We start from the raw sequence: 12,143 nt of genomic DNA, 5'->3' as shown, positions 1-12,143 counted from the left end.
TATTGTAACCCGATCTATTTTCATTCGCTAAGGTATTTTAGGTTTAGCAGCGGTATGCTATGAGGTTAGCCTTTATGCGTACTGTCGATGAATCAGGAACCAGGGGTCCCTGAATCCCGAGGCCAGGCCAGCATTCTGCCACGTGGCGCCTTCCCGTGGGGTTCATCTCCGTGAGGTACGAAAAGACTAAGTCCCGGGAGAGGGCGCTCGGGGCCATGAACAGTGGTCCCCGAGTACCTAGGTTCCCCGATGATCTGTGAAGACCAAGTGACCGGGAAGAGAGTGCTCGGGGTCACGAATAGTGACCCTCGAGCACCCAAGTCCCCCGACAACCAGAGAAGTCGAGTACCGGGAAGGGTGTGCTTGGGGCCACGAACAGTGGCCCCCGAGCACCCGAGTACCCTGAGGACCCAAGGAAGGTAGTTCCGGGAGAGAGTGCTCGAGGCTACGAACAGCGGCCCTCGAGCACTCGGTTCCCCGAGGATCCGAACAGTCAATTCCGGGAGAGAGTGCTCGGGGCCGTGAACAGTGGCCCCCGAGCACTCGGTTCCACGAGGACCAAGAGAGGGTATTTCCGGGAGAGAGTGCTCAGGAAGGTGAACAGTGATCCCTGAGCACTCGGTTCCCCAACGGCCCAAGAAGTTCTTCGTCGGTGGCCCCCGTAGGGGTCTAGCGATGAGGTGTCAGCCTGTGAAAGGCCCGATGCCGCATTTAATAGGGCGCGTGGCCTGTCACCTCCAACTGCTCCTGCCACGCTCGGTGTCAGTCCCTACTACATTCTGGCACTAGGGCGTGGGGACATTTAATGCACGGGTCCCATCCCGCGTCATCCGGCGCCCCTCGGGATAGCATCGCAAGGCCCGAGGCGCCCCGTCTGCCGCCCTGCTGTGACAGGCGTACAAGACCGAACGGGCACGCCGGGCCGCTCTGCGGCTGCCCGGTGGGCCCTCTCCACGGCGCCTGTTGCCAGCGCCATCATGACGACCGAAGACCGGGCGGGGGTCACGTTTTCAACCCCTGTCACTTCGCACAGAGGCCATGATGACTGCCTTTCCATTTATGGCGCCTTGGAACTCGTGCCCTCCCTTTCGGGGCACGCTACCGCCGGCGAGTATTTAAGCGCCGGCGGGCACGGACAAAGACAGTGGATTCGGAGGACTCTCAGAGAGCGCAGACGACAAGACTCGAAGAACACCTTCGTACAAGCATAGAAGCTGAGACCACCGAAGAACAAGGAGCTCGAGGCTCTAGGATAGATAAACATTCTTGTAACCATCAACACTCCTGAGAGACATTCTCAGGGTATTTATAGCATCCACACAGGAGTAGGGTATTACGCTCGTTGCGGCCCAAACCTGTCTAAAAATCCCTTCAGCGCATTTACTGTATCTTGTGTTAGATCATTCCACCCCACCTGCCATCGCATTTACACCCATTTATTTCTCCCGCAAACATATTCAGAATCATCCCCCGGTCGAATCTCAAAAAGAGATCCCTCTGTATCCCTGCGATAGGAGTTCACCCTCCGACACGTACCATATATGCCAATATTTGTTATCATCATCTTTTTATGGTTAGAGTCCACTTGCGCAGTAATGATAAACCCCATATCCCACGTAATATTTATCAGCATATGTAACATCTGTGATGAGTTCTATGATAATTGTGCTTCACAATTATATTGTTCGACAAATTAGATTTTGTATCCTTCTAACGTTACTTCACTAAAAAATTAACTCACACAATTTTACATCAACTAAATAAAAAAATAACGACAAAATGACATCAAACCAAAATTAAGGATAGAATGAACCACTCTGTAATACCATTTGGACAACTGTTTGCACAACTACCATTTCCCACCGAATAAATGTGTAATATTTTTCAAATTGTCGTATATAAAAGTTATGTCTTACCCGTTCAGTAGACGAGATGTTCATTTCTCTGTTTATTTAATATACTGAGAATCGAGACCCATAAGTTCTTACCTTATTCAATAGGTGAGATCTTGTTCTCATCTATTAAATAGATGATGATAATCTATACATATAATTTTTTCAAATGAACACACATATATATATAATTCAATGTGCTACTTGTCTCCGCTGGTGCTCACTGAGAATAAATCAAGAGCTGGCTCGGTTGCTAGTGTACACCTTCGAGCGTTTCGCTCACTGTAAACATGCATGTGTTACACACTTAAAATCAGTAATATTATAATGAATATAATAATTTTCATAGAAAAAATATTTGAAAATAAAAAACTAAGATCCAACAAAGCTTCTCAACTTAAGATACTTAAGATAGTGAAAACATATACATTCTACACAAGGAAAGTAAATGACACCGAAAGAAAGAGAAAGTAAATGACATAGAGATCAAGTTAACCTTCAATGTGCAATATGGTGAAGTGGGTTTAGAGTTAGATGAGATTATGCGAGGCATGTAAGGAGATTGGTTGTTGTCTGGAGGAAGGGATCAAAGAATTTGATTAAGTTCTGTAATTAGTGGGATCCAAGTACGAATTTGAGTTGTGTGATTAAGACTCATTAATGATAGGTATTAAAAACTTATGCATAGCTCTTGTATTATATATCTAATTATTATAGAAGATATAGATTGATTCTAGTTATTGAATATAGATGGAAGGAAGTAATGGTGTATTAGTACTTTTAATACTGATATCGCTTATTAATTTGCACGTTTCTAAATTGAATAGAGATTTTCAAACAATTATTTTCATACATAAACAGGCAGAAAGACATAATGCAAATCAGGCAGAACATGCACGGAGGTGTCAGAGGCGTTGGATTCGATCTCAAGGCGTTAGATGGGGTGCTCAATACCAAATATATTACTTTTTTTAATTGTAGGTTTCTAAATTGATGGGAGATTTTCAAACAATTATTTTTATATGTGAACAGGAAAGAAGACGCAACGCAGATCAGGCACAACACTCAAGGAGGCGTCGGAGGCATTGGATTCGATCGGGAGGCGTTAGATGGGGCGCTCAACACTAAACATATTGCTTATTAATTATATGTTTCTAAATTGATTGGAGGTTTCTAAACAATTATTTCTATATGTGAAAATATGGCAGGAAAATAGGAAGCGAATCAGGTAGAACACGCAGTGAGGCATCGGAGGGGTTGGATTCGATCTGAAGTCGTTGGTTGGGTGCTTAACACCAAACATATTCTTGGCTTTATATTTTAGATTTAGAATTGAACTTGGTTGCTCATCTCCTTTTTAATGAGTACGTTGTTAGTAGACGCCCTCCAGCGTTTCGCTCATCTGCTATGAACTTGCTCTCCTTCTTAATGAGTATGTGTACGCCAGATACTCCTTACCAAAATTTCAAAATGTGTTACTGAACACGCTTATCAAGAGTAGATCTACACGTTTTCAAAGGTGATTGAAAATCTACTTCTTGCTTCCATAATCGTTGGCAATTGTATTTCATTACATGATCTCGGATCTTTGATGACGGAAGATCAAGAAATTCAGCATGTCATCGTCCGAAAGACTCCATTACAACAAGTTGTTCATCTAGGTGAAAAGTTGAAACTTATGTACTTCAATCTTTCATTATCCTCGAGTTGAATCGGAAGGTTTTATTAAAAGAAAAAATTGCCTCATCTAGCCTATTTATTTTAGGTCAGGCTTATAAGTAAGCAGCTTATGGCTAGTTTTTTTTTTTTTTTAAAGGAGTTTATCCTACCTTGGGTTAAAAGCATAAGCTAGGTTGCTTGGCAACTTGGCCTTTTTTTTTCCTAGGATGAATGGAAAATTTAATGCTAAAAAACGTAATGAACGACAATGGTGGACAATTTTTGTTAAGTTTAATTGTATTGGTCTAGTTCTAACCTATAAAAAAGCTAAAAAGCACCTCTAAATGTCTTAAGCTTATTAATTATAGAGTGGTTTAGGCTTTTTAAAAAGCTCCATTGAAAAGCCTCCTATTTAGGCTTATAATTTTTTTGGTTTTAAACCGAAGCTTAAGCTTAACCCAAATAAACAGGGAGTTTGGCTCTGTTTCGTCTTGGGCACAAGACCAGGCACATACCTATCCACTCCATGCAGTATCGCGGGCTTCGCGGCTAACTTCCCAGCCACTGCTTGCGCCATCCCCCCACCCGCCGCTCAACCCAAACCCAACCGGCCCCGGAATTCGAAAAAATCCCGACGAGCCACCGCCACGCGACGCCCCCTCCCTCCCTCCGCCGACCACCCCACCGCGAGAGTCCGGGATCGCGACACGGCGCGCCCGTACCATGCCGTGACGCCCGGACCCACCCACCAAAGCGCAGCCGCCTCGCCCCACATGCCCTTCCCCTCGCCGCGCGCGCACGCCATGGGCGTGGCCGTGCCCGCTGTAACCCGCCTTCGTCTCCTACCTGGGGTTCACCTCGCCTCGATCTTTTCCCTGGTCACCCGGGGCCGAGGGCGCGGGCATGGCCGCGCCGTGGCGGCGGTGAGGGCGCACGAGCAAGGCGCGGCGCCGCCCGACCCGGCGGCCATCCTGCGGCGGCCGGAGGTGGCTACTACCACGTCGACGGAGGAGAGGGAGAGCGACACGGAATCCTCGTTTGATGTCCCGGGGGAGGACAAGGCGCCGGATGAAGGAGGTCAAGGGAGGAGGAAGGCGCCGGAGAGGGAGTGGGTGGACTGGGAGGACCTTATCCTCGAGGACACCGTGCCGCTCGTTGGCTTCGTCCGGATGATCCTCCACTCCGGCAAGTACGCAACTTTTCCCTTTCTCGCCTTTTGCTTTGTCGGCTAACACAAGAAACTCATCACGAAGTTAGTCATTCACACTAGTGTCATTGGAATGATTTTGTTTTTGCTGTCTCCACGTACTCCCACAGCCAAATGCAGCTCATCGAACATATGGTGTGCGAGCTAAACTTATCGTGCACGACACACAATGCAAATGACATCTATTGATGGAAGCACAATTGGACCAATTACCATTAGATTTTTTTATGGAGTTCCACTCAGATAACGGTGGCAATTGGTTTGATGTTGGACTTGGACAACACAATATGCCCTATGTTGAGAGCTATGAATGAGGGGTGAGTTGGTTTTGTTTAATTGGTTGGATGAACGTATAGTGAATTAGTGTAAATTTTATGTTATAGTTTGAGGGGAGGGCGCACAACGTTATGTCGCAAAAGAATTGGCAATATCTACCCGAATACCTCGTACTTTTTAGCACGCCCTACTTCTTATCACCTGATTGTACTTGATCTTGTTTAATCTCAGTCGGTTGTAGCACATGGCTATGTTTTTTTGAAACATAGTACATGGCTATGTGCCGGCGAAATTCTGAAAATGGGTCTTAGCGGAAGCATCTGAGCTATTTCAACACGCACATTAGTTTCGATAATCTATTCCAAACTCTGTTCCCTCCTTGCTTGGAAAAAAGAAGAAGATTCCAGCGAGTTGTGGCTGCCAAAGTGGGCCTTGCTGGATCTCAACGGCATGAGACAGCCAACAAGACTTCACTGAGCCACTATTTCCCCTTCTCCAACCTTGCCAGGCTTAGCTGAAAATGATGAGATCTCCTGTGTCGCTAACAGCCACACATCATCTCAGCAAATGATCAGTTGCTAATTGATATAATTAACAATATACCAAACACACAAAACGAACTCATGTACTTGCATCACTTGCTGCATCTGATGGAATGATTTAGGCAACCAATTAGGTCATGATGTTATCTAAGATACCATGTTGTTTGTGTAGTGCCATATGAGTGCTTTCTAGTTCCCTTTCCCTTCATGCAGACAATGCAACTTGGCAAAAAATGTCAGTTTTACTATACGCTAAGTTTTGTGTATAAAACAAGTCTTCACACATTGTGTAAGACCGTAAATGGCGACCAGAGGGAAGGTGATTAGACGCCTTAACAAATTTCTTTTAAAACAGATGGTTTTTTTCTATTTTATCACCTAACGCACCTTACAAGAGTATCGCAACAAGGCGTAACAAAAAAATAGCGAAAACTCGACAAAAAGACACACTCAAAGGACAACAAAAGATCCAACAAGAAAGAGAATTCAGTGCTCAAAACACTATTCCTGAAATCCGTAATATCTGGATTTTGGAAGTTCCGGATGAACTTCCGAATCGAGGTTCTCTATCACAAAGTGATACTTCAATCTGGAAGTTTCGGGTTGGACAGAACAACAACTCGAAATTCAAAATCCACAATTGCAAATCCAACAAAAGGTGAGTCTCATGGTTGGAATCGAACATTAGGTTCGACAGTAAACCAATCCATGACTTATCCTCACACAAATCTTGGAACTTGGGAAGATCACCTAAAGATCAAAAGATGAACACCGGATGAAGACGGTCTCCAAGTCGATGGATTAGAGGCAAGGGAATTCAATACCCAATTGTATATTTTTGTACGCTAATTTTATGTCTCTGGCAACGAGAAGATCAACTCCAACAGCATGAAAACTTTCAGCTCAAGCACGAAATTGAAAATCACAACCGAAAATGAAAAACTTGCAAAAATATAAGGGAACCAACAAAGGAAAACTAGAAGGAGAGGAATACAAATCATATGTAAAAATATTAATTTCATTTTTTGCAGAGGTCAGCCATATTTTAGACGGATTACAGAGTTTTTGCATACAAAAGCTTACACCTAATACATAGGCTAAGCACTTATTTTTCTCTTCTCTAAAACCCTAACACAAGGCTCTCATATGAATTGCTCAAAGGACTCAAGTGGCTGGTTCCAGGAGCTCAACTAGCACTCCCCCTCTATTTATAGACTACGTTCTTGATCCTTAAGTTTTCTAACTTGTCCCTAAAATACTTCTCTCTTATAGTACTCCTACCTATCACTGAAAGCATTTTAATCTATTTTCTCCTTTATCCATCGAACGATCGTGACGCCTTCATGAATTAGCTTTGCGTCGACGCAAACTTCGTGATGATGCCACATGCACTTCTATCCTTCCCACGGTTATTGAGGCCAAACCACGAAACCCCTTGCACACTTCTAAAAGCGTGACTCATTGCCACTTGCTTGACAAGCATCCTAATATCGACATATGTATTCTGTCTTGCGATCTTGACCACCTGTAAGTCTCTCTTGCTCCCAATTCCTCAGGCCGCTTTGTCACTTACACTAGCATCCATTTCGCTTGATTTTGTCAACACATCATCTCTCATCTATCTTTCATGCTTCGCTTGACCTCCTCGATTGTCCGGCACCAAGCACCCCGCTTAGCTTCGATCATCTCGCCGTCAGCTACCAAGTTGCATCCATTACCTACACATCATGAAACAAGCAAACACATATCTCCAACTCTAACTCCAGTTAGACCATAATCAAAATGCTCAATTGAAACATCAAATCAATTCAAAGCATTTCACAACAAGTTCTAATGCACAGAAGAAATTCAAAGCTGAAAATACTATTCATCAGAGCTGAAAACACTGTTCATACGAAAGTTCTGCATTCAGGAAATTCCGGATTGAGCTCCGAATGACCCTTCGCTGTCTCAGCTTTCGCATAAATATGGAAGTTCCGGATTAAACCCTAAAGTTACAGATTCTGGTTAACCCGGAAGTTCCAGATTCTGATTAGGCCAGATGTTTCGGATTCTAGACATAACTGAATTTCAAGCGAACCAAGCTCAAGCAATCCGAAACACGACAAACCAAAGTGACAACCTTATTAGTTACTTATCACACATAAACCAAAATACATTTCAACTTAGTTTCTCAATCTCCTTCTTGATAAGTGCATTGACAATCCTCAAAGCACAAAGATTTTGGTTCGAAGAAACCTGAAGATTTTGCTAAACCTGAAAAATTGGTTGGCACATTTAATTTCATATAGCCGAATCATGTTTAAATTGATCACCACATTAGCATCCACTCGAGCCGAGGTAATACAGATATTAAGGACTAGCAAACTTCAATCTCAAACTAGGCAAGCAAGCATTCATAAGAGTAGGCTTTGCAAACGCTTACATATAAAACTAAGACTTAGTTAGATCAAATGTTTTAAGAAAAATTACACATTTAGTCACATTTCCTTTAATTCATTTTATCCTCAAATTGACTTTAGCAACCATGAGTTCACTTATTTGACAAAGCACATGAAGCATAAAGATAACCGTATTGATTCATATTTAAGCACATGAAACTTGTTTTTTTCAGGATTATTCAAATTATCAAGTAATGTCTTTGAGACACAAGTAACACATGCTCACTAAGGCTCTATCATGAACTAAATATTTGACAAAGACAGAAAATACAGTACAATGTTTATATTTTGTTTGACCTTCACGTGTAAAGCTAAGATTATCCTTGACTCCCCCCGGCCTCCACGATCGTCCGGCACTAAGCACTCTGCTTGGCTCCTACCATCTCGCCGTCGGCCGCTAAATTGCATCCATTATCTACACATCACGAGACAAGCAAACACATATCTCTAACTCTAACTCTAATTATACCATAATCAAAATGCTCAATTAAAACCTCAAATCAATTCAAAGCACATCCCAAAAAGTTCCAATGCATAAAAGAAATCCAAAGCTGAAAATACTATTCATTAGAGCTGAAAACATTGTTCATCCGGAAGTTTCGGATTCCGGATTGAGCTCCGAATGACCCTTCTCTGTCTCAGCTTTCGCATCAATCTAGAAGTTCCGAATTCTGGTTTATCCGGAAGTTCCGGCTTGGGACCGAAAGTTTCGGATTCTGGACTGAACTTCCGGATTCTAGACAGAAAGCGAACCAAGCTCAAGCAATCCGAAACAAGATAAACCAAATCGACAACTTTATCGATCACTCATCACACATAAACCAAGACATATTTCAACTTAGTTTCTCATATTATGCAGAACATGAGAGACTATTGTTAAAACTCGGTCCATTCTGCTACGCTGCACTGTGTGTATACAATTTTAATTTAGTGTGGTCTGTGAGTTTAATAACTTCCATTTGACATAGTAGTTTGATGGTTGGCTGGTTGCTATGTCAAAAACAAGACATTGCATTGTTATATAAAACATATGCTGTTCGTTATTATGGCTCCTGACTAATGGACCACAGAAAGTCAGCACTTGCTTTATTTAATGATAGTTCTTATATAGTGTTAGCCTATTAGGCATGCCATGTGCTTCTATAATCATCCAACAATCAGCAAGATCCAATTTTAAAACAGAACTGACTGTACAAAAGGATTGCATAACTTTTGTTAGGTTTAACTAAGATTTCATTTATCTTTATTTTTGAACAGCATGAAGTATAATCATCTTCCTAAGCTAGTTATTGCATCTTGCAGTATATGCTATAATTACATATTGTTCTTTCTTTTATTAAATTTTCACTTTGAGAAACTGTTGCAGGTATGAGAGCGGTGATCGGCTGAGTCCTGGACATGAAAAGGCTATTATGGAAAGGTTGCTTCCATACCATCCACAATATGAGAAGAAAATTGGATGTGGTATTGACTACATCAAGGTACGTTGTGTCCTTAAAAATTAACAGAGTAAATCACTCTAGTTATTGTCTTTAAGAAATAGAGAGTTAAGAAATTAAATCTGCAACTGTCTCTATATCCCTTGTTGCTGTTGAGCCTTGAGCTTTACTCTCAATCGGTCTCAATCGGCGTATGTCAACTTTGTGTGCTGATGTGTCAAGGAGTTAAGTCAAATAGTCACATGATGCCAACAAATATCAGAATGTTTTCTATTTGGAACAGAGACATCTTTTTTTTTTTTGGCAAATTCAAAGAGTTTATTTGGTTGACTTTTATATGCTTTACCAGTGAATGGCCAGCTCTTAGTTAAGTATAGCTCAGAAATTCAAATGTCAGTTTTCGCTTGATCTTATGGAAATGCTATTAGTGAGTTTTGCCTTTGTTGTTCATTTGATCCATCTGGGAACTAACATTTAGTATCATTTTGCAGGTAGGGTTACATCCGGAATTTGAAAACTCCAGGTGTTTATTCATAGTTAGGAAGGATGGTGAGCAAGTTGATTTTTCGTTCTGGAAGTGCATCAAAGGTCTCATCCGACAAAAGTACCCCTTGTATGCCGATAGTTTCATTCTCAGGCATTTCCGCAGGAGACAAGATTACTGAAGTAGATGCCAGTACTATTGTTTCACTGTAATATTTCTGTGATATTGATTTTGTCCACATGGCCTTAATGTGATTTCACATTTGTTCAAATCCATGTGGATTGTTCCGTTCTAAGCTTAGATATATAGGTTACTGTTTTGCAGATGAACTTTTGGTGCCCTATTCACTTGCTAGCTTGTTAGCACTTAGCAGCATGTTTATACTGACATACTGTTACTGTTCTTTGCGTAATGCACACACATGCAATAAGATTGCAAAAGGAGCTATAATATGGTTCGTCCTTCATAAGTTGCTGCTGCTCTTTCCATTTTACCTGATGTTTTCGGAAGCTCCGAGCTTGTGTGCGATTGCTGTCTGCCTATTTTCTGAACCATATTTGCGATGCCGGATCAGTTCACGTTTGTTCCTGCTGAATTAGAAGGCAGCAGATTGCATGTTGGTAATTTCTTGCACAGATGTTGCCAGCAGGATGCTTCCAAATTTCAGATTGGAGGTTGGAAAGGTAGGGATCCTGATGACAACGAGAGTGCGCTTGCTTGGTCTCTAGCTGCCTCCCACAGGCTCGTGGCCCAGGCGCGCCTCCGGGCCGGGAGGTTGGCATCGTCCAAGAGGCGCCCGCTGTCTGGCACATCACGTTGCCCTTGTGCACGCATCAAAGGACAAGGGCCGCGGGCGGCAGCCTCAAACGTATGGCCACTGGTTCCGAGGTGCGAACCACCCATCTCGGCCGATATTTGATTGCCAGTTTGCTAAATTCACACGGAGGATAGTTCATATTGCGTTTGGTTTGGTACCATCAAAGTCTGTAGCACACTTGTTGAGAAGCTGACTATGAAACTTTAACTTAACTATGAGATTACAATTCTTAGTGGGGGCAAATGAGTGTTTGGTAAGACAAAATCTGAGTATAACTCTTATACTCAGGTTATCTTTAGAGTATTTATTGGACCCGATCTCTCCTTCCGAAGGAGGTAGCAAGGAAAACTATGAAAGTGGAATGTCGCACCTTGGAAATAACTATTATGGAGATCTTCATTAAACATAGATGGTCTACTAATAAACTTTGTGTTTAAGTTTGATTTTTATCATGTTTACTTTTAAAAGTCTGAGCTATTTGTCGATTCCTTATTTACAGCTATGTCCAGACTTTGTGATAATAGATGATTAGTACATGCATGTCTTGTATAAAGATCGGAATAAAGATATTTCTTTTTCTAAAAAAAATCTCAGCGTTATGCTTAGCAGGTTCAACCTTGTTTCCATGCCGGGTTTGGATGAGGGTAATTCAATTAATAGGTGATGGAAGTGGCACAAAAGATCTTTGTTCACTAAGCTCGAAGAGAGTTTCATGAGCTAGTTTTATACTTTTGATGAAATATTTGGAAGGAAAGGAACGTAGAACCTATTAAAATAAGGACTTGACACCCATCCAAATCGTAATCAAGGCTAAGAAGGATTTCAACCAATAAAATATTGTGTTTGCTTTTGCCTAAATCGATCATTTTCTTGCTAGTCTTATCCTAATCTTGTTGGAGTGCAGTTTGGTATTTATGCGATAATAGTTTATGCGGCTGGTGAGCCATAGTGACTTATAGGCATGTTGTTTGTTTTGCTGATACTCTCTTTTTACTCCTAATATATAATTGGTAGCTCTCTTGTCATCCGTTTGAAAAAAAAGCTCTCACCTTAAGCAACATCCAAGAACTGGGTCCAGCCATCATGTTAACACTCGTTAAACATGAACCAAGCCTGAAAATGGTGGTTCAAGTCCATATTAACTCCCCAGTTCCCACCGCTCCTTGTCATATGGTCCCAAGTCCGAACAGAGATAAACAAGCACACTGCGCTCACTGAACCCGCACGCGGCCCGGGCGTCTCGCCGATGAGCGACCCCGACCCTTACGGCGGCTCATGGGACGTTTTCCTTTCTCTTTCCTTTGCCGGTGTATCTAGACGTCGGTCCCTGCGTAGGGCCTCATGTTTTAAGTCCTCGCAATGGTGCTTGGGATGGGCGATCTAGTT

At 42.4% G+C, this 12,143-nt stretch overlaps 1 protein-coding gene across 1 annotated transcript; it reads left to right on the top strand.

Annotated features, from left to right (window-relative positions):
* Positions 1-4,068: 4,068 nt before the first annotated feature.
* LOC133919871 (protein DCL, chloroplastic-like) lies at positions 4,069-10,412 on the top strand. Its single transcript, XM_062364414.1, has 3 exons — positions 4,069-4,740; positions 9,384-9,498; positions 9,948-10,412. Exons 1-3 carry the CDS (start codon positions 4,325-4,327, stop codon positions 10,119-10,121), a joined length of 705 nt encoding a protein of 234 aa, XP_062220398.1. The 5' UTR covers positions 4,069-4,324; the 3' UTR covers positions 10,122-10,412.
* The last annotated feature ends 1,731 nt before the right edge of the window (positions 10,413-12,143 follow it).

This window comes from Phragmites australis, chromosome 5 (genome assembly GCF_958298935.1).
Source record: "Phragmites australis chromosome 5, lpPhrAust1.1, whole genome shotgun sequence".
NCBI classification, from domain to species: Eukaryota; Viridiplantae; Streptophyta; class Magnoliopsida; order Poales; family Poaceae; genus Phragmites; species Phragmites australis.
Note: the sequence above shows the minus strand (reverse complement) of the source record. Positions and strands in the feature narration are given on the sequence as shown.

What these genes read in the sequence shown, in the direction of transcription:
- LOC133919871 (XM_062364414.1), top strand. Translation starts at nt 4,325, where the DNA reads ATGCCCTTCCCCTCGCCGCGCGCGCACGCCATGGGCGTGGCCGTGCCC. An exon ending in ATGATCCTCCACTCCGGCAA is followed by an intron (nt 4,741 to 9,383) that starts GTACGCAACTTT and finishes AAACTGTTGCAG; the next exon opens with GTATGAGAGCGGTGATCGGC. An exon ending in GTGGTATTGACTACATCAAG is followed by an intron (nt 9,499 to 9,947) that starts GTACGTTGTGTC and finishes ATCATTTTGCAG; the next exon opens with GTAGGGTTACATCCGGAATT.